The sequence below is a fragment of the Sander lucioperca genome, chromosome 7 (genome assembly GCF_008315115.2).
Source record: "Sander lucioperca isolate FBNREF2018 chromosome 7, SLUC_FBN_1.2, whole genome shotgun sequence".
Lineage (NCBI taxonomy): Eukaryota > Metazoa > Chordata > Actinopteri > Perciformes > Percidae > Sander > Sander lucioperca.
The window spans coordinates 10,807,709-10,830,860 of NC_050179.1; the positions used below are offsets into that span (position 1 = coordinate 10,807,709).

General features: G+C 43.9%; 1 protein-coding gene across 11 annotated transcripts; it reads right to left on the minus strand.

Moving 5' to 3' along the window:
• Window positions 1–1,439: 1,439 nt before the first annotated feature.
• On the minus strand, window positions 1,440–22,000 carry tle3a (TLE family member 3, transcriptional corepressor a). Of its 11 annotated transcripts, none has more exons than XM_036003119.1 (22): window positions 21,355–22,000; window positions 20,697–20,845; window positions 20,051–20,151; window positions 19,774–19,837; window positions 18,320–18,364; window positions 14,049–14,111; window positions 13,681–13,785; window positions 11,977–12,006; window positions 9,821–10,025; window positions 9,385–9,392; window positions 7,774–7,896; window positions 6,708–6,758; window positions 6,466–6,618; window positions 5,865–5,997; window positions 5,579–5,751; window positions 5,014–5,087; window positions 4,676–4,925; window positions 3,915–4,162; window positions 3,648–3,795; window positions 3,377–3,527; window positions 3,100–3,176; window positions 1,440–2,805 (listed from the first exon to the last, which is right to left on the minus strand). In XM_036003119.1, exons 2-22 carry the CDS (start codon window positions 20,718–20,720, stop codon window positions 2,698–2,700), a joined length of 2,334 nt encoding a protein of 777 aa, XP_035859012.1. In that variant the 5' UTR covers window positions 20,721–20,845; window positions 21,355–22,000; the 3' UTR covers window positions 1,440–2,697. The 11 variants fall into 11 exon arrangements, with proteins under 11 accessions (XP_035859012.1, XP_035859011.1, XP_035859009.1 ...); XM_036003118.1 differs by having other exon boundaries at window positions 5,579–5,754; window positions 11,977–12,003; window positions 21,355–21,999; XM_036003116.1 differs by having other exon boundaries at window positions 5,579–5,754; window positions 21,355–21,999.
• Window positions 22,001–23,152: the final 1,152 nt, after the last annotated feature.

The following is a 23,152-nucleotide window of genomic DNA, read 5'->3' on the forward strand; positions in this document are numbered from 1 at the left end:
GCGCAGCCTCCAACTGAGAGAGACGACGTAAATGTGCCGTGAGCAACGTGTCTGAAAGTTGTAAGTCTTCTGGTAGCTGTGCCAAGAGAAATCTCAATCATTCCCAATCTTGCAGAGACGGAGAGCGTAGGTATATGTAAGGAGATAACATAGGCACAGGCTAATTATTGATCACTAAAATGATAGTTAACATTAGTAATTACACTTAAACAGCTAATGTGAGACGAAACTGCCTGCGCGCTTCTCCTGTACTATACGGTAATTCCTCTACTATGCGACAGTAAGTCGCGTGGTTATGACACAATCGTTAGCCTATTTTTACAAAAACGTCTGCTACGGAGCCATAACGTGAGGTACAAGGTAATGGAGTCTTTTATACATTGTCGTGTTTCTTTAGAAGTAAACAATGGACAAATAGAGTCTTTAAACGCTTCAGATGTAAAGTTATTCTCTGTCAAAGTGACGTCAAAATGAATGGCAGTCAATGGGATGCTAACGGGGGGTGATCGCTTTGTAGCATTAAAATGGCGCAAATGAATGGCAGTCAATGGGATGCTAACGGGGGGTGATCGCTTTGTAGCATTAAAATGGCGCCATAGGAGGTTCGCGGTCCGAGGAGAGGCTTACCCCCTTGGAAGCAACATGTCCGTCAGGCTCCAGTTGTCCACTTTCTTGTTTGTAAAACTGCAACATATTGAACAGTAAATTGTCACAGTAAAAGACAAGCGCTTTTGGTCGTCTTTCGAAGCCATTACACTACAGGCATAGTTACTCTCCACGGCTGATAAAAATGCAATGATATTTACGTGTAGCAAGCCTCAACATTAATTCCCGACATGTTTATATCTGTCAACCGCTGACGTACCGTCACCTGTTGGGACATACATGCTGTCCGTACCGTCTCTGGTTCCGACCACGGGAACAGAAACAGGACAGCTCACTTCAACGCAGCGTAATAACTCCTGAAAATAATATCCATCTCGCAAATGTATCTGTCTCTGCAGTCATCTCAACCATCGAATACAGCGACAGGAAAATAATACGGCTTTTTTTTTTTTCTTTCTGTGAAGAAACGTGTCGCGGTGTTGGTGAATTCTTAAAAAAACCAATGCACCACTAAATGTTGCGTTAAAATGCGTTGTAACTCGCGTTACTGAGATTGTAACGAGTATATTACCGAAATGTAATTAGTAATGCGTTATATTACTGCGTTACAGCAAAAAGGAATACATTACTGTAATTGCGTTACTCCCAACACTGTTTGCTGACCACTAGCCATGGGAGTAGTGTCAATCTTCTCATCTCATAATTCTCAACTCTTGGCAAGAATGTGAATAAGCTTATTTCTCAAAATATGAAAATTTTCCTTTAAAACGTGCATCAGTAGCAAGGCACCAGCACTATAGAAATTCAGCCAAGATGTTTTATTTTTTTTTTTATTTTTTATATAAAAACAGTTTGATTTATCAACAACTGTCAACTGTACAATCCTTAGGGATGATGACATGTGTATGCTACACAGTCTAATGTGTGTTTATGCAGAGACCATTCCTGTCTATGAGAAGATTGTAGTTCAACATTATGAAATACTGAAGAAAGCAAACAGAGCATACCCAAAATGTCAATGTTGTAATGGCTTTGCCGGCCACCTTTATGGGTAACCATGTAAGTCTTGCACATCAGTCACAGTCAAACGAGAGAGGCAATAATTAACTCTTAGACTGATGACTAAACTTTGCTGAGTGGAGAAATTGAGATTCATACAATAGTCAAGTCAACAGACTGAACTGAAGTCACAGCTGCTTCACCATAAAACCCATAAGTCCTCTGGTTGATAGTTATCCATTGTCATTGCCAATGTCATTGAAAGCAGCCAGTGTTTAGTGATAGGTCTTCATTATAAAGTTGAATTCCCTGCTGACCAGGGCCAAAGGGTAACTGCAAACCAAGATTTTCTCCTTCTTCCAGTCTGAAAAAAGGGCCTTTCCGGAATACTCCACTGTTAAAATCCATGGGACAAACATCTGCGTTACAGCAAATAGCGAAGAAAAATGCCGTTGTCAGGGAGAAAAAAAAATCCAAATTAGATTTCCGAAAAGGTCATTCTGGACAACGAACATAAAAAAAGCAATGGAGGGGAAAAAAACTGAAATAGAATATCCTCTTACAAAGTCCTAATCTAATTTCCATCCCCAGAGGGGACAGAAAATCACGGAGAGAACAAGAAAGAACCATCACAAGCGTAACTGGACACCAAAATATAAATCTATAAAAGGCCTTTTATTACTCCATTATGTACACTTTTCACAGGACCTCCATGGTGAAGCTCCAGAGCGAAGCGCCGCTTCTAGTTGTGTCATGGAACTTTATCTCCACATTAAAAAGGACGAATAAAAAAAGAAATATCCAACAAACAGAAAAACAGCAAGACATTATTTTCATCTTAGTGCCTTGGGGAACTGCACTTGATGTACAAGTGTTAGTTGCATGAGTGAGGAAGGAAGGGCAGAGCCGAAGATCACAGCATCCATGGCCACGACAGCACCAAGGTCCACTTCAGTCTGGCACTGCCAAACTCCCTGCCCATCCACCCCGGGGCTGCAGGCAACATCCATGCTGTCTGTGTGAGGGAAGGTAGATGGAGGAAGAGTCTACTGTTCCTGAGCATGAGCATGCTCCAATCCAAAGCAGTCTGTTCTAGTAGATCACTTCATACACAGTGGCCTTCTTGTCACCAGAGCCTGTCACAATATACTTGTCGTCTGTCGAGATGTCACAGCTCAGGACAGAGGAGGATTCCTTGGACTGAAGATTAAAAAAAAAATAAAAATAACATGTTAGTCTTGGAGGCAGTTAACTCATCTACATTTGAAGTTAAGTGGAGAAGATTAGCTGACTAGAGGGCAAGATTAGATTGCAATGACATCAAGTTCTGGCCTGATGCCCCTCAGAAAAGACTTCTTTGTCAGGTCAATAATTCAGGTTCAGTTTTCACTGATAGGAGAGTCCTGTCAGACAGCGGTCGCTGTGCCCTTCCTCTCAGAGACAACTGTGCATACTTTTGGACTGGCTGCAGACAGAGCGTATTGATCTGCATACCTGGAATATGCTGGCGCCATATGGAGTCCTCCAAGCATTCAACAGATTGTCCTTCCCAGTGCTTACGAACCATTTACCTGCAAAGAAAACCGTGCAATCAGGCCTCAAGTTTTAATTTTCAAATTAAGAATTAGCAGGTAACCTTCAAAACACAATAGGCATTCAGACTGTACAAAGGACACTGTAGTTTTAGCACTTAATAAAATAGGACAGGCTAACGCCCCTTTGTAGATAAGTACAGTCAACTCTCCCTCTTTCTAGGTCTGTGTGTTCATACCACAGTAGGCGAACTTGAGGGAGAGGACACAGCTCTCGTGCAGGTGGAGCTGATACTTGTCAGGCTTTGAGTGGTGGAGCACCTCCACGTTGCTGCTCTCCATGCCCACAGCAAGCCACTCTCCAGTCGGACAGTAGCCCAAGGAGAAGATCTGGGAACGAGACAGAAAAGTAATTACTGACAGTTCTGGGGCTAAAAGGAAACTGCCCTCTACAGTAAGTCTGTGGATGTGTGTGTATGTTATCCGTCTCTTCTATGTTACGGGTTGTACCTGTGAAGTGAAATCATGCTGCTGCAGCTGTCGACCCTCCCTCAGATCCCAGGAGCGAACAGTGTTGTCAAGACCACCTGTCCACAGCTTAGTGCCATCATGGGATATGTCAATACAGCTTGCACCATCCGTGTGACCCTGGAACTGTCTGCAATCAAAGTCAGAAAGCATACCAACATTTATTGACATCAACTTTTAAAACTGCTTAAAACAGCAATCCTGTTGTGGGACCAAAGCCCACAGTGTGAATAAGTGTTTTCTTCCAACCTAACGAGAGTCTGATTGTGCAGGTCCCAAACTGCAATGTTTCCATCACTGCAGCAGGAGAAGCAGACTTTGGCATCAGGGCTGATGGCCAAGGCATAGCATGCCGGGGCTGAGGAGGTGAGTTCAGCTTTGATGCGGGGTGTCTGAGAGGCCAGATCCCAGATGGTCAATGTGCTGGCCTCGCCTCCAACGATCAATGTGCGGCCATCAGGCAGCAGCTTACAGGAGCGGATGTAGTTATCCCTGTTCTGTTGCACAGAGGACAAAGCAAATCAATACATGTTCAGGTCAGTGGAGCTAGAGAGAGATTTAGGAACAAGCCAGTGGGAAAGAGGATGGAAATCCTTCTGTCATAATAAACCAAGCTAAGGTTATCAAACCTACGCTTCTATATTTTGAGTTTTTAGCTTGTTACATTTACACATCTATTTTGTGATGTTCAAATTTCAAGCCAACTATAAAATTATCTGAAAATGTCATGTGATGTTTATTATTTTCTTCTTTTGTTGTTGCCAAAAGTACTTTGTAGTTTACACAAACACTGAGTGAAAGCATCAGCTGTATTTGTGTACCAGTTCATTTGCTATAACTGCCACTGAGATGTGAAATGCCTGTTGTGGTCCTCATGTATAACAATACATTCAACATTGTGAATGGAATGATCTTGTGTATACAGCTCATTACCTTTCAAAACAACTACACAAACAGAACTCGGTGTAAAAAAGTTGACGATGAGTGAAACGTGAATAAGTGGTGCTCACCAGACAGTCCAGTTGGGACACAGGGCTCTTGCTGCCAGGTTGGCTGATGTCCCAGATTTTGACACAGCCTTTGCCACCAGTGTAGACATGACGTGTGGGGTTGCTAATGGTAACAGCGCACACCACCTCGCCGTGGCTCAGCGTGTTGATCTGACGGGCGTGGCGTGGAATACCGGGGCCGATCAGAGCGTCGGGCGGAAAGGGAACAGGCTGCATCTGACCGTCTGCACTGACGTGGAAGGAGTAAGCCCTGATGTAAAAGACATGTGTTAGTGTTTTATATCACTGCCGTTTCTCTTTTTAAATGTGTGACTAGAACAATTTGGTGAGACACTTACGGTTTGCCACCAGAAATGGATGTGAGGCTGGCTGGAAGGCCTGGAGCTCTCATGTGGGTGTGAGGATCAAACCCCTGACAAATGACAAGATGGAAACTTTTGAATAACAGACTTGTTACTGACCACCAATGATCCACATGATGTTTTTCTAGGGATAGTTTGGCAATAAGCTTATATGCTTTCTTGCCTAGAGTTAGATGAGAAGATCGATACCACTGTCATATCTGTCCGTTAAAGCCAGTTAGCTTAGCTTAGCATAAAGACTGGAAACAGTGAAAAAGCTAGCCTGGCTCCGTCCAAAAGTAAGTACAAAAATCCTTGTGTGCGTGCATTAGACAAACAAAACAGGGACCCACTTATAGAAAATTAGCTCCATAGCGCATCTCTAAAACTCCACAGGGAACCTTTAGCAGACAGATACAGAGAGGTATTGATCTTCATCTAACTCTGGGCAAGAAAGAGAATGAGTGTCTTTCTCAAAATGTCAAACTATTCTTTTAAGTATGTGCAGTGCTTTTGAGTGATCCCAAATACAGCTACATAAAAGGGCAGGAAAGGGTGTTACCATGGGGGAGCGTCCATAGGCTGCAGCTGCTGCAGCACTCATCTGAGGGGAGATGTGCAGACCAGCATACACACTAGGACTAGTCAGGCCTCCATTCATTTCATGATGGCCCATCATGGCAAAGGGGGTAGGGTAGGAGCCTGCGATGGACAGAGGGGTACGCAAAGCTGGGGCTGCTATGGATAAAGACAGGAGAAGGATATTGGCATGTGACATAACAGTACATTGGGAGAAGATGGAAAAAAGATTATCTCAGTTGCTTGCGAGGAAAGAGAGCGGTACCAACCAAGAGCCTCCATGCCTGGTGGTTTGCCCAGGATGGGTCTGAGCCCAGGAGTGGAGCTGGTGCCAGGGGTGGGGGCATCGTTGCGGGGGGTGGGGGTGTTGGACTTGAGGCCAGGCGTGGATGATTTGTCATTCTGTTGAGGGAACGAGAGAGGAAACACATTCACAATCCCGGAAACCAGGCACTGTGCAGACTGACAATTTGAGAGCAAACTGTACTTAATCCAATCTAATTCTGACAACCCTCATAGTCCTGCAGAGCCATAAACTGCTATTTATTCTAAAACCTATTATGGCCACAATGGAGATGGGGCCATTTTTATCCCCTTACTGCTTTGGTTTTAATCTTTTAGTGAGGCACAGGGGGGGGGAAATCCTGGAGGAGTTAAATACATTGAGCTATTAACAGAGAAGACCTGACTGATCCTGATGCGGGACAATATTATCCCTGACGTTTAGTCATGCACTTAAAGCACCGACAGCCATTCCTAATCCACTGCAGAAAACGTCCTAGATTTATATGCACATATCCCTTTGCTCTCTCTGCAATTCTCATTTAAACCCTTTCTGTCCTAGTTTGTTCTTAACTCTTGGTGTCTTACATGACTGAGCTCCTTGGCCTTGGATGATGGGGTGCTTCCAGAGGATGCCACTGATGCAGGGCTGTTGGGTGTGTCCTTCTTTGGGGGGCGGGGCTTATCAATGCCATTCTCAGGTGGTGAGTGGGTAGGGCTTGCCCGCGGAGTGGCAGGGTCCTGGAGAAACACAGCAATAGATTTTGACTTGCAGCTTTATCTCAGTACATATCAATATGGCATTTACAATTACATGCTGTTCTGCTCACCTCATTAGACACATCTACCACTAGGTCATCACTTTTCTCTCCATCACTGTCCTGTAAAGGTAATTAGCAAATTAGTCACCTTGACAAAAAACATTTTTTTTAATGAAACCTTTGAAATACGTCTGACCAGAAAAGGGTCGACGGAGTACTTTAACCCTTGTGTTGTCTTCCCGTCGACCATGCGACTTTTTGTTTTTCTGGGTCAAAATTTAAAATGTAAACCTTTTTTTCAATATTTGATGTTTTTGTGACACTTTTGTCGCTTTTCTAGATGTTTTTGTCACTTTTTGCAACTTTTTTGTTACTTTTCCCAAAGTTTGTGTTGCTTTTTGTCGATTTTTTCTGCACTTTTTTTTAAGGTTTTGTTGTTGTTTTTAAAAAAAAAGTTTTTAAAGCTTTTTCGGACTCTTGTCACTTTTTTAAACGTTCTTTTATCAATTTTTTTTCAAATGCTATAAAATTGAATAAAACACCCAAATTCAATGAACGTTTATTTTACTTGTGAAGAGTGTTGTATGGAACCAGCCATGTTTTTTTTTTGACAATTTGGTTGAAAGAAAACCAAATTTGTGATACAGAAACTCTTTGTGGGTAAAATTTGACCCAAGGAAGACAGCAGGGTTAAGATTTTGGGAAATATACTTATTCTTGCCGAGAGTTGGATGAGCCTGAAGGAGCAATAACTTCCTGGAGTCACAGTGAGGTTGCCAGGCAACCAGCGTGAGACTCTGGAAAGTCACTGTTTCCGGCCAAAAATTGTCTTGCACATAACGACCCATAAAACTACGATGTGTCGTCTTTCCACTTTGGTGTTGTCCGGACAAATGAGATACAAGCTGTTAAATAGTGAGCTTACAGGTGCTGTTTTTTTCACCTTCAAAACAGAGCCAGGCTAGCTGTTGCCTCCAGTCTTTTCACTAAGCTAAGCTAAGCTAACCAACTCCTGGTTGTAGCTTCATATTTAACGGTGAGACATGAGTCATATCGACCTTCTTAACTTGATCTTGGCAAGAAAGGGAATTAGTGTTATTTCCCAAAATGTCAAACAATTCCTTTAATGACTTACATATCTGCTCATACTGTCCTTCTCCTCCACTTTGCGTTTCTTAGAGTCCAAACTGTAGTCAGAGGAGCTGCGGTGCTTCTCACTGGCTGTGCGTAAGCTTTCGGATGGGGATACAGAGTTATTCTGCAAGGAGAGAACCAAACATACTTTACCATTTTGTGTTTCATTATAAAAGAGAGCAGTGAGTCGTTACAAATTCAAAGAGAACACACCTTGCCAATCCAAACACTAAAAATGCCCCATTCACACAACTATGGATGCTGTGGACTCGTAAAATGCAGCTGTAGGCCAGCTCCAAGCAGTACCCTGACACCAGTCAAGCCCAATCTCACACACAAGCCTGTCCCTGGCCAAACAACAGAATGGGCCGTTATCTGAACTGAAAGGAGGAGGGCTTGTTTTCTGAGCTGGGCTCCCTCCTCCTCATAACTGGACAACAAACAGCCTCACACGGACATGAGCAGTGTGTTGTGGCTGAACAGAGGGCCTTTTCTCTGGAGTCAGTCAGTCAGGCTAAGCGTGAGAGAGAGAGAGAGAGAGAGAGAGAGAGAGAGAGAGAGAGAGAGAGAGAGGGCATTGATTGCCGCAGCGAGCTTGGGCACCATGTTAGCTCAGGCTTTGAGCTCTGATAAAGAGAATCTATATCCTGCCAGTGGGCACGGCAGCGTGGGACTGACTGGTGCTTCTTCATGGAGCCTGCCTGCCCACACAAGCTGGGACAGCTCACTCCAAACGCCAACAGAATGGGAGGAACTAGGCAGGTGTCCAGCGGCTTTCGCAGGAGTTTGCCATTTGAATGTAAACTGCCAAGTTCTCCTGATTCCCTCAGTCACTTCTTCTGAAGACCAAAGCAACAACACGGACTAAGTCAGTGGCAGCCCAGAGAAGTGAACAGTGGCCGATAGACTAGCAGTCTAGGCAAAGGGCCACTGTCTGCATAATGGCTGACCTTTAAAGAGATGCTTAGCGTGACTCATTAACCAAAGTCACCACTCTGCTATCAGATGACCTGGGACAAGAGCAGAGAAACAAAACAGGCCTGCTAATCGCCCCAGGAGTTCCATTTCTTCAGACATGACTGCACCCATTCAGCTGGCCCAGCCTACAGAAACACAATCTCACAGGCACATCACAAGCCATCAGAGATCGCAGCCATTCCAATAAAACGCTTTAGCAGGTCCAGCCAGACGGGGTGGAGAAAAAGAAAAGAAAACAATTCTCCATTTGTGTTCATAAATATTCATCCCATGCCAAGGAGGAGAGTGAGCTGGTACACAAGGGAGACAGTAGAAGGGATCAAATAAATCCTTTAAGAAGGGGAAGTCAAAGTCTTTCTTTAATTGTGATGAAATTACAAGGCTTCTAATCTCTCCAGCATGATACCAGTCATTTCCCTTCTGGATTAAACACACAGGAGTTATATTCCAAGCCTCATTTCCAATTAATCATTTTATTGAAAGCAGATTACAAATCTGCATGAAATCATTCATGACAGCAGCATGCTGCTGTCATGAATTTTTACTTGACATTTGTGGTGGAGATGAAAGTGTGATAAATGATGAAACCAACAAGTCCTGCAACCAAAAGATAGTTGTGGGTTTGGACACTTACCGTGTTCTCTGGATCGCAGACATCACAATGGTGGCCGAGGTGATGAGAAAACCAAGTGGAGCAAAGAGAAAAAACATGTCAGTTAGCATATCATAATAGATGCTTCTGGCTGAACGTGTGAGAATCAGCTGCAGGGCACCAGGCCCCTCTTATCAACGTGTGTTGCAGCTGTTGAATAGCTTATGCAGTCATGGGCTGGGAATGTACCAGCTCATTACCCAGACAGAATGTGAACAGACAGGATGTGCTTCTCACCTAAGGGCCATACAATTCTGCTCTGGAGAGTAAGAAGCACTCCGCACTACATTGTTTTCCCCTGTTGAACATCTATGCAATAATGTTAAAATGAATACACATTTCAATTATTCTAAATAAACTGGTTAAGCAACAGCTAATGCCCAATTGGATAGCAATAATCCTAAACTCAATTACTCACCTCTGTGTTCGAGATCATGGTGGTTCTTCTCATCCTTTACTGGGAGGTGGGCTTGGCTGCCCAGGGCACCTAGTGCCAGTAGGCCTGATCCGGAGCCTGTCACAGGGGGGATGCCAGGCGGCTGCAGGCCTGAGGGGTGAGGTGGCAGCTGGATCGGAGGTCCATGAGCAGCATGGGAGAGGTGCTGTGCCTGGAGCTGCTGCTGCTGTAAGTAGGAGATAGACAGACAGAAACCGAGTGGGTCAGAGGGAAAAGGCAAGGAGAAACCACACACTAAACATGGAGCTGATCAGTTAAACCCTGGATGATATTAGCACATTCACACATCTATTACTGTCAGGATCCGACAGCAATCCCCCTCAGTGCTATTTCCATACCAGACCAGGGTGGCATAAGCCCTAGATCTGTGCTGAGGAGAGTAGAAGTTATGATCACCTGCTCAACACGTCTAATGCATGAATGAATGAGACACAGCGCTCAAAGACAATCCATCACACTACGTTAGTAGTGCATGATGAGGAGTTAAAAAAAAGGAAGAAAAACATTTAATACTACATAAATGACAAAGCATAGTATGATTTAACCTGCGCTTAATGCAGAGGAATCATTTTACATCAGGTAAACTAGCGCTTTATCATACTGCAGCACTACAGCACTCCTATGCCATCATTGAGTTGAGCAATCCTCTTAAGGAACATGATGCTGTGTAGGAACCTGTCAGCCTGTGGGCTAAACAACTACCTGCTTTTTAAACACTTCAAAAACATAACCAGCATCTATTTACTCCTCTCATAGTCATGTTCCTGGATTAACAGAACATGAATCATTTGCACACCCATACTTTAAGAGGCTGAGGGAACACTAAGTGCCAGAAGCTGGCACTCCTTCCCTCTCACTCCAAGTATTTGTGTGTGTGTGTGTGTGTGTGTGTGTGTGTGTGTGTGTGTGTGTGTGTGTGTGTGTGTGTGTGTGTGTGTGTGTGTGTGTGTGTGTGTGTGTGTGTGTGGAAGGCTGCTGTGGGAGCCAGGACCAGGGGTCCCATGCTGGCACTCAGTCAACCCTCCAATATTCACCATCAATATTTGAAAGGCACGGGGAAATGGATGGGAGTTAAAAGGCACTCAGCATGGAAGTAAGCAGTTTAAAGCAAGGTTAAATAATACTTAGCTGAGACACCAATAAAAACATCAGCAATTTATTACCTGTCTACGAGCCAGCTGAATAATTTAGCTGCTGTAACAGCGCGCACCTCCTCTCTTTTACAAGACAGACTTCAATCAATGACCATTTATGGCCATTTTAGGAATATTAGGCACTTTGTAATGACAGGGGACAGTTGGTACTACACACAGTACAATGTGGTGGGCTTGCCTAACACATAGTTAAAAATACATTAACTTAGCGGGAACTTGCTTTCAAATGTACTTTTTCAAACAAGATATTCAGTCGTAGGTCTTACAAAGGGCACCTACTTCAAAAACATGTCCTCAAAATCCTATCTGGAGGGTCTTTTTAATTGCTTCTACGTTATTTGCCCTGAAGGTGGAGAAGACTAGATTGGAAACTAGCGAGGTTTTAAACTTGCAACCTTGTCCTTTGCTCCATTGGGCAGATGTCAATCCAATTACAAAATGTACCCAGGACACAATATATGAGAGAGAGAGAGAGAGAGAGAGAGAGAGAGAGAGAGAGAGAGAGAGAGAGAGAGAATATTGTGTCCATGTGGGAAATTAAGGAGCCAGTTCACTGGCAGGGGAGAGCCATCCTCGCTCATTGTGTTTAATGAGGCACTGATGGGTAATATGCATGGTTGATCAGCAAGAGCCCTCATTAGAGGGCCATAAATGAAGACAATAATAAATAAAGAAAGGAGTCTGGCCTATTTCCTCTAATTTAATATTCCAAGATAAAGACCTACTCTTTACCCCTTTTTTCTCAGACTGAGTGGGGCTACAAAAAAAAAAAACACACACAGGCAAAATTGAGCAAATGTATTTGTAGTGTATCTCTAGTGTACTAACTATAGTGAAACGCATAGCACAGAAAAAGTGCCATGCAACATGCACAAGCCCTTTGAGCCCAGATGTGTGCACACACCAAGTCAATTAACAACAGTATGGCACATACAGATGTGTGTGGATTTGGATGCCACTGACCATGAGAGCAGGGTAGGCAGCTTGCTGCTGCTGAAAAGGAGGACAGAAAACGGTCAGGGCAACAGCTGCTCTAGACGCCCTCTCTCCATTATTATATACTGCAATGAATGGTGTTACAGACAAAATAAATATATTTTACTTTTACATCTTTTTAAAAACAAAGCCATTGTGTGGGTTTATCCAGATGGCCAGTCGCTGGGAGACAGGTGGGCTTATCTGAACTACTTCTTGGCTGACTTCAATATTTTGCGTTTCCTAATCAAAACAGGATCCATCACCAGTCAGGTTCATCTCAACGTAAGCAGCTGCCCTAGATGCATCCTATCAATGGCCCTCAGCCCCATCAATAAGGCATGCAGCTGGCTCCTGGATGCTGCCTGCCTGCCTGGCACACTCTTTCACCCCACCTTGCTTTACAATATGCATGAGGATTTTTGGCATGCCTACAGAGCTTCTCCTCAATGAATAACTAATGGAAAGGTATTCGTAAAACATACAGCAGCTACATTTCCACCTCCTCTGACATGAGCAACCGCCGTGACTTGGGTGGAGGCCTGACTGTTTAATAAAACAGGCCAGGTGCCAAATAGGACCATATACTAAAGTCATTAATGGGCTCATCCAATATTTTATAAAATGTAGACTTTTAAATTATACTAATTTTAAATTATAGCCAAAGACCAACAGAGAGCCACAGTGAAAGACTCAGACAGGCACAGAAATATTCCAGCATTATATTGTTCCAAATGTAAAAATCACATATACAGGAAGGAGCTACAAATTAAATTAGCTTTTCTTACGAACATCTGCAGCTTGCAGCTGCTTCGCTTTGGTGAAAGTGTAATAAAGCATCTGCTTTAGTCCAACAGATAAAAAACCAGCAGCTCTCCATCACCTCAAGACACCTCGTCAGACAAATTCTAGGGAGCAATTATACTGGAAACAAAGGTCACCAAGGGGGCATTAATTGAATTCCAATATGTGCCTCCAGTCATCAAGTCTGCTTTTTGAGCCAGCCTCTTATGCATGCTAAAGACTCTGCAAGATTCAACTGTAGTAATAAGACCACTGACAGCCTGAGTTTTGTATCGAGGGTGACACCAATCACTTCTGTTTCAGGAGGGCAGGGTGAGTACAGCTGATCAATGAGGAGCAGATGGGGTTTTGAAGCAGTGATGAACACCACACATCACAGCTCAGTGCTGCGGTGTGCAAACAGAACTGTGCAGCAGAGCTGTGATGGCTGACTGCTGTCTGCGCTGTCTCAGCTAGCCTGCAGCGCTGGCTGTGTTCTGCTCACCTTCAGCCTTTTAATTCCCACCGCTATCCAGGTCAGCAGTGAGGGATGAGGCTCCTCGTTAAAACCTTAGCCAATTAAAGCAATACAGGCTGCGAAGGGGATCTCAAGAGCTCTCAGGCTCGCATTTATAAACACACAACAAGGCAGTGAAGATGCCGCCGAGACCAAAGTTGGAGCAACAGACCGGCTCTTGAGAGCTACATATAGTATATAGTTTGAATATTTTGGTGAAGAATATAGAACTGAATAGGACAAATATATATTAACACATTTGATTCAGCACTGTAACTTTAGCGGGTGGTGCATCACATTCTATTCTATTAACAGTTCAGACTACTAGTTGGTGCATAAAGACATTTACATAGAAAAGTATTAATAGGTTAATTAAAAGGGGGTATACACACGGTGAGCGGCAGATTGGGAAGTCCACGTACCCCGATGATAGCATTCAGCTCAGTCATAGTCACCTGCTTAGCCCGCTCCACTGCCTGAGCAACCTGCTGTTGGTGCTGTGGGAAGACATTTACAAAGGATGATTGGGGCATGCCAACATCTATCACACACCCACACTCACTTATCAGAGAATTTCACACTTAATATTCATAGTGCTGCTGCAATTTTAAAAGTGAGGGCAAACGTCACACACAATTACTCGAAATTGCTTAAACTGAAACATGTTTTGAAGTAGTATCTTTAGAATACAGGCAACAATAAGCAACTTTATTTTAGTACTAAATTGTGACGCTGTTGGAGAGCAACATTCAAAACTCACCTCTTGTGACAGGAAAGGCATAATTTGAGCTAAAATCGCATTGAGCCGTTTGGCAATCTCCGTCTGGAAAACAAAAGAGGAGCAAAATGAGATGGTAAAGTATGAAACAGACAGTGACTTCATATAACCCCGCCTTTAATGTTTACACCGATTAAGTCAATTACTGCGGCAATCAGAACTGCTTGACTCAACATCCTCTAAACAGCGTGATATTGACATTTGAAATATTTAAAACATTAGGAGAGCCCAGGGGGATGGAGCACAGCTGTGCTGAGAGTGCACTCCATGCTAAACGGATATGAGCAGGCAGAGTGCTGCTGTGTTGAGAGGATCCTCTCTCACTCTGCCCTCCTTCCCCTCATCTGCAACTCTGCTGTCCTGCAGTTAACCTCAGAGTTAAACCACACAACCACACCCCAGGAAGTGAGGCCCATGAACTGGACTGCATTGTTTACTTACATGTGACAGTGTGGGCAATTTACATTGAAGGGTTATAACTGCAGTTTGAGCAAAGGTTATAAACCATAATGACCTCGAGGGTAACACACCTCAAATCTATGATCAATACCATTAGAAGACAACTACCAGCCTGTAAACATTAAGAGTGCAGTGTGCAGTCCTTCCAAGACGCCTGGGTCATTTCTCACTGCAATCAGCTGCCCAGCCCACCACCCTCCCAACCTCCCATCCATCCACAGATCCTTGCCTCCATTCTTCTGCTTGTCTACCAACTACCATGGCAACGGTTGCAGCCCTATCTTGCTGGGATCATTATGCAAATGGCACCTCTGCTTGACCGTAACAGGCTTTAAAATCATATTACGTGCTTGGAGGCAGGTCATTAAATTGAATTTTCAGCCTGTCGATCACATGAACGTAGCAAATGAATGGTGGATAAAAAGAGCAATGGGAGGTGTGCAGAGTGGGTGTGATACACCCCCCTACCCTGTAAAAACACTGCACAGGCTTGTTCTGCCTTCCTCTTCTTCCAGGGATGGGAGATGAGACTCTCAGGTTCAAGCTCTGCACTGGGAGCAGAAAAATAACAGTGCCAAAGCTACATCATCTATGGAATTTATGAGCTGCAGTTCAACACAAGGCCACTGCGGAACACAAACACATCACAGGGATTTTCTCGATTTTTCATTTGGAGCAGCACACACAATGTACTTTGCAGACCGCCAGCTTATTTATTACACATGGCAGAAATGCCAGGCAGTTTTGGCAGCCAGACGTATTACCTCTGAGCAGAGCCAGAGAGATTGGAGAGTAATGTCCAACTGAACGAGACCTGCTGACCCTAGCTGCAACATGGATAGCCACTTAGCCGGGCAAGCCAACAGGACAGACAACAAGCTGAAGATGAAATATCAGATGAGACAGAGTAAAGCCTGAGATCAGAGGCAATAATGTGAAACAAATATATGGTAGCATGTGTTACAGAAAGTACAATAGTCCATAAGACAACACTGATTAGAACTTGATTACTGTCTGCAGAAAAGGAAGAGACTGAACTTCAGCCTCCTCGGGCACACAATATATGTGACCTACAACCAATAAAGCAATGAGAGGGTTAGATAAAGGTTTTGTCAGCATTAATATTAATGCAATGTCGTAAGTGCTCTAGCAAGAGCTCAAGAACGCCCTCAGAAATGGTTGAAAAGCTACAGAGCCTGTATAATCCATGTTTGTTGAGATAAGCCATGTCAATAGCAGTCGAACATTTGACAGGATTTGTGAAAAGGCCTTGAGCGCACAGTCCATTCCTCTGTAGCTTAGTGTCATGGTGACAGCTGGCTGGGAGAGGTCAGGAGGTGGCTGATCCACTGCTCCCTAAACAACTGGCAGCCTCTACACTCTCACAACACAACATGCAAATACAGAATCAGAAATCAGAATCAGAAAAAATGGAAAAGGCATCAACTCAGCTCGCCACTGCTGTCAGAATACATACAGTGCAGTGCTGGGAGGATTTTTTTTGTTCTGCTGGCAGATAAAAATGGGGCTGTTGTCACTTTAAGTAGATGACAGCTTGGCCCTTGAGAGGCCGGCTTTGCACGGCTGCTACACAATTACAGGTACTCGGACCTGTGAAGCACCACTTTACGAGCCCTCTCAGGCTGGCTTGTCAATGGTGTGCAGAAAGGTATTCACCTGTTGCTATCAGCAGTGGAAAAAACAGAGTTGAGACACTGATTGAGTATTAAATACAGAGGGAAAACTACTGGTGGCTCTGGTCACACATGATCCATCTATAAACAATACTTGACTAGTCAGATTTAGAGGGCCTCCAATTTGTCCCATATGACAGCATCGCCTGTTTCCTGATTTTTCTAGTAGGAAGAAAATTAGACTAGCACTTCACTATGGCTCATCTAAGCCAGAAAATGACACGTTTCTTCTAAATCGAAATGTTAAACAAAGCCTCAGAGGCTTAATGTGAAGCAAGTACAGAATACATTTCTAATTGGCATTTGAAGTTATCTGTATTGATCTGAGTAAGGCCCAACGCCTGCCTAAATGGATGCATGAGTCATTACTATGATTAACCTTGTGAGCTGCAGCAGTGATTATCTTGGGTAAAGGATGCCTGTGAACTTAAAACAAACTTATTCTTACAAAAACAGCATAAAACCATAACCTTCTTCATCATGCCATATCTTAAAATACAATAATGTTCTGTTTATACAAGTGGACCTGACACTTAACAGTTCACACCCTGTAATTATTACACTCCAGTCCAGTCCCACATGACAGATTGGGGATATGGAAGCATTGACAGCCACAGTTTCTCCCACCACTTTTCACTGCACGCCTCTTTAGTATGAACACTGCAGACAGTCCACTGGCTGACCAAGTTTGTTTTGGCCCTGGGTATGGCAGATAGTTTGCTACTTAGCAAATGATTCCTGCAGCCATGTGTCTCGTGTCTGTGATATGACTACAGGTAACAGCCAAATATGATTGAGCCTCAGCAACATCCAAAACCCAAACCCTGAGCAGCTCTTGGAAACAAGCACCAGATGATGTTAATTACTGGCTGACATCACACAGCAGAAATTAGCCGTTTGCATCTACATACTGTCACGGCTGATAGAGAGGGATCAGATGACACTGCCACATCAGTCCATCTGAGCTGTGCCGGTGCGTGTGTTCTGAAATCTGAATTATGTCCCTGCACTGTAATGAAAAAGGCATAGTTAGAGGAATGGATTTCCTCACTGTGGAATAAATCTCCTGGCAGGAAAATAATATTCATATGTGCATCCAATAATCCATCCCAACCCTGCCTGTTAACCACTCCCCATCTTCTCCTCCTCCCCTGCCTGAGCTGTAAGCGGGGGGAGCTGCATGGACGGGGCCCACACTGTTTGCTCACAAACACGCCGTTCAGCAGGTTAGGGCCCCACTGATGAATTATTCAAGTGCTTCAATCGGCTCTGTTGAGGTTCCTGATAAAAGTCAGGCGCTAAAATGGATCAGTCGATTAACCTGTTTACACAGAGCTGGGCTGTTACCCCTCCCCCAGCTCTATTCTCCCAACTCGTCTCCAGCTCCCATCCCCCTCCTCTTTCCTCTGGTTGGCGATAAGTGCCTGACAGAAGCTATCAGAGCGGGCCGAGCCCTGACAGACATGTGGCAGTGTGACACAAGGCCCAGACACTGATGGATCACCCTACCACACCAATCCGCCATGCCTCCCAACGCTTTCATTAACCAGGCTAGGCTGTTGCGGGAGAGGAAACAACCTCACTGGTTTTAGAGCAGCATGGGAATTTCTGGATTACTCATTGGTATATTCTTTATCTCTGCATGCATCAGTGTGACTGATATGTAGAGCAGAAGATAGGAGCTTTTGATAAAGCTAAGGGCACAATAAGTGACTAAAGGACTTTTGCACCTCTCTTGTAATTATTGTTAATCTTAAAAAGAAAAACTGACCCATCAGCAATCCTCTCTCTTTAATCATTAAGTCAAAGGCCAAGCCTGCCAAAGTCTATCTTTAATCTTATCAAAAGGCTGAGGCAAATCCAGGCTTTACACCACTGACCAAAACATGTAAAAACTGCCCATGCAATTGTACAAGTGGTGGTACAATTGTCCAATTGTATTGCCTTGTTTTTGTGCAGTAGATCAGTCTGTTTACAGCCTGTAATTACTGATGCTCAGTTCAGTTCACAACTTACGAGTGGCTCCTCCTGGGTCTGACATCCCCTGACTCTGTGGAAAACCACTGAGCTGAAAAGTATGAGGAACATCATGGTACATACCTGTTTGTGCATCTCTATGTTCAGTCCATAGGACATCTCATAATACTGAAATGAAAGCAAAGATTTGATTGTGATTAATGAAGTCAAAATATACTCATTTACAATCATGTTGTGGCATCATTTAATATATGTATGCAATTACTTTAAAATTCTTATAAATGTAGCTTTTGTTTTTCAGTATTTATAATCATCATTATAATGTGACTAAAATACTGTATATAGCCACAAATCAATATTTTAATTGATCACAACACTAATAACATCACCAAATGATCTCAAAGGGAAATGAACATTATGATTGAACACCTAAATACAATCCAGTTTCTGCTGGAAAACATGATAAACTAAGATCAGACAAGAAAGGAGTTATTTCAGCAGTAACAGCCAATAAATCGATATTTTGTTGTTTATAGTGTGGGCACAGAGAAGAAAGGGTTAGATTTATTGATCACCATCTTAAGCCCTCAGATCTCCAGGATGTCTATTTACTTATCATAACGCGATTGCTCAACACTCTTGATATTTCAAGCCAGGTCAGTCTGTCTGGCTGAAATGTAATCCGTGGATCCCACAAGTGGCAGCCAGGGCAGAAATGGCTTTCCAGTCAGCGTCTATTTGATGAGGCCAATGCATTATTCAGTCCATTAGCTTCTTCGAAAATTACTCTCAAACAAGAGAGCCATTCTGTCTGAGATCAGAGCCCCACAGCCGTAGCGTAACCTGACACCCAGTGCTGGCTGTGGGATACTTCCCTACATGTTTACCTAACCTCCTCCCTGTCAGGCTGACATGTTGTTTTCCTGTGAAAAGAATGTTTAACTTAAGCCTGCATGTATTGGTTTAAGTCATCCGAGGTGTGTTGACCTGAGACAACAGAGTACACCGCCACAGAATAACCTCATGATTGCGTTGTGTCTGAGCTAAGTTCCTGCATCATAAGCATGCCTGTGTTTGTCTAAAAGGCTGCTAAAATAAAAGCTAATAACTTAGGTTTACCCAGAAACTAAGGTCAACATAGTGCAAAAAAAGCTGCAGCAGGTTCCACGTCCTCCATTTTGTTTGCTGTGGTGCATTTTCCCACACACCGCTCTGGCCCTCCACCATCAGCTCACACCTAATTTATGGCCATGCATATGTCTGAGCGTGGAGTTTCCTAGGAGAATAATCAGATCAGCACACACAGAGGGCAACACTGCAGTCGACCCTTGGAGATCAGGGGCGCGCTTTAATGGAGCCTCAGCCCACTGCCTCCTGTCTGTCAGGAAGAGCTCCTCCATAACAACCAGCTACATCAAACCCCCCGGGGGCCTTTCACAGGCCTGTACCTGACACTCAACCCGCCCTAACCACCACACAGGTGATCACAATAGCCTGTCTCGCTCCACCCCAACTAGATCTCCAACAAGCCTTGCAATTTGGAACCATAATTGCTCCTTATTGTAACATAATCTTACCATGACATAGTGGCGCTGCATCTCTGTCTTCTCATTGGCCAGTTTGTCATACTCCACCTTAAGACTAAAATAGAAGACAAGGTGTCAATTTCAGGCGTCTCTATCACTTCAATAACTCACTCACACTTAACAACGGTGTACAGATGATAAAAAAAGCTGTCTTTTTTCATTTATGCATATTTCATTTAACAACCAAATATTAGCCTTAAACCTTTATTATTTGATAGAGTACACGCTGACACTGTCATACTTTGGTGATATACTTTCTAATCATTACCTGTGATACTGGGCTTGCAGGAACTGAAATTCATCTTTAATCCTGTCACAAGACTCTGCTACGGTGAATTTGAAGCCAGGCTGACCGGGCTGATGTGGAGCCTGAAAGAAAAGGTTGTAATAATCACATCAGTCCAGTCATAAGAGAAAGTTTCATTTTTTTCTGCATTGTGCTGCTGAAGGGAGATGAAAGTTCTCACATTAGACTACTTTCTAGATAATATCTCCTCTCTGCGGTAAGTAAGACATTACCACACCAGAGAGGTGGGTCTATTTCACACTTCCAGAAGCTAATAACACAACATGAATAGGCTTTCACACTGAAAATGAAATCTAATGTCAAAAATGAATAAAAACCACCACCTGTCCCCATGTTCAGCATGAGTCATATGTTAGTGTATGGATGAGTAAATACATCCAGGCATGCAAACCATCTGCATCCATTTACCACTATGTGCATGTTTTGGTGTAGCATAAATGCATTGTGATATAACCATATAGATCTGATGAGCTGCATTAAGGGTGGAACACGCTTTGCAGGGCAGATTTCAGAGGATTAGAACACAGTCAGGAACCATGTCAACATCAGTGTTGTAAGATAAATAGGTAAGCTCTAGAAGGCTAAGTATAGAGGGAGCGCTTCTTACCGGATGTCGGCCTTGTGGATACATCTTGAAATGTATCCTTTGTTTATCTCTCCAGTGTACAGGTCCTTTGGCAAAATGGTTGAAATGTGCTCACAGCCACACCGGTCTCAGCAGGCTGGGGTGGGGGGGCAGGGGAGGTCGTGAAAATCCTGTGTTGAAAAACGACGCGGTTTAATCTTTAGACGAAAAAAACAACAACTACAGTGCACGTTGTTGTATAATAAGTAGTCAGAACACCAAACTAGTTTCAGTCATTGCAGGCAGTTACAGCCATGTCAAAAAGCAGCACTAGTCCTGCGCTTCTGCCTTCTTGACCTTATTCGGTCAATGGTCAGCGATAGACTCGATATATTTATATTAAAAAACTCTCAATGTATAGCCTAGTACTGCAAACACAGCGTAGACTAAATAAAGACGCTACTTTTTCGCCGTCAAATTGAAATGCCTGCATCAAATTCGTTTGTTTGTGACTCTAATGTTAACTGATGTTGCTCAAATGACCAACCCCCCGCTCTAGACGTCTCCAGGCAGGCCACGACCGCCAGCAGCTGGCTTCCACCGACTGTTTGACTCCGCGGAAAGCGATGGAAACGGTGCGCTGTTGAGCGTACGCCCAAAGAAACTGAAAAAGAAATCAACAGCTCTGGGAAATACATACCCGTGCGTACGTCCTAGCCGTCCGTCCGACTTTTGTTCCTAAAGAAAAAACAGGGTAGGCTATAATTCATGTGCTTAATCCCTCCTAATATAAACGTGGTGGACGCGGATCTAAACAAGCATCCTCTCTCTCTCCGGAGCGCACCCGGCCAGAATGGGGGAGTAGTTGGGAGAAAATTTGGTGCGGTCGGACTCGATTAAACTACTCTATTATCAGCCGCGAACCTCCGAGGAATGTGCGCCTTTAGTGGCTGGTTAATCCCAAAAAGAAAAAAAAATATATGCTTCCAAAATCTGCCTTTCGACTCGAAGAGATTGCAGATTCTTTAAAAGCGTAGCATGGTACTCTCCGCAATCTCGCATTTCCCTAGTTGTCCAGTTTACCCCGGTTGCCACACACAGGCAGCAGGGCTGAACTGCCGTGAAAGCGCCTATCTGTCCAATCGGATTACTCGGAAGGAATACGGCCACATCTGCCTATCGGAGAGCGACGGCCCCCACGTGGGGTGCAACGATACATGACATCATCCCGCGGATCCACAAGGCATCATCCATCCGTCCCCCCATGTACAACAACAACAACAGCAGGCATTGATGTGCCGACGATGATATCCAAATTTGACAGAGACAGCACAAATTCCACATCCGCGCTTCATCAGGGTGTTTTTTTTACCGCCCAAATAAAGTTGATAATTTTTTTTGGGTGAGACCACCAGCGGGACGGGAGGGAGGTGTGCGGTGCAACAAGCATTCTTGAATTGTTATCCCCATACAAGGAAAAAGGAGGGGAGGTGGGAGCCTGTTTGTAATACATGGTTATAAAATGTGAAACAATGTTACTGTGAAACATCCACACTACCAGCCAAAATCAGAAACGTGCGGGTTAAACTCCCCCCAACACATGTACACCGTGAAGGACACACTAATGACCAATCGATCGACGCTATCCACCAAATTAAAGCCACGAGGCCGACTCGACATACATTTTTAGCCTTAAATAGCTCGTGGTTCTTGCACAACACATCCGCGAGCCAACCTATCAGCATTTGTGTAATAGTTGTACTGCGGGAAGAGAAGAGATGATTGCCTTTGTCTGATAAGAACATCAGCCATGTCTGAGCGCAGCCTCTACGCCTTGTTTTGAAGGTTCAACTCTGCCCCACGTGGGACTCCTCTGCAGCTTTAAGGCCTCTTGTCCAATGGCAGCGCGGTGCACTTACTTGCTGGCTTCCCATTGGCCCAGCAGTGTGGAGCCTGTCATTCACGGAGCAGCGTTGTCAATCAATACCACGCGGGGTCAAGCGCTGACAAATGCCTGTGCTCCTCGGTCCTCTGCCTGTGAATAGAGCCTGGAATGGCTGCTTAATTAGCTTCGAATGGCTTTTCTCCCCAGTTCAAACAATCTGTTACCACCACGTGGTAACGAGAGCCTACATTAAACAAAGGAAGAAAGGAAGCATGCAAACAGTTGTAACATTACAACCTGTAGTTTTTCTTTACATATGGGCCTATGTAGCAGACAAAGGGTTCTGTTTTACCTTTTATGGCCAATCGAACCTGTTCTGTTTATCACAAAGGCCAATGTTCTAACATTAAACCTGAGAGTAATCGTAGCTACTATTATGCTGTATGCAGGGATGTAGTGCTTCCATAATCAAACACACAAAAATAAGACACTTGTCTTCTTGTTTTTTAAAAAGCTACTTAAACCGGTTGTATGTTATTTCTTGGCTGTGATAACAAGCCTGTGAAATAAGGAAAACAACAGCCAGATGAATAAAAATAGCAGCCTAATTAAA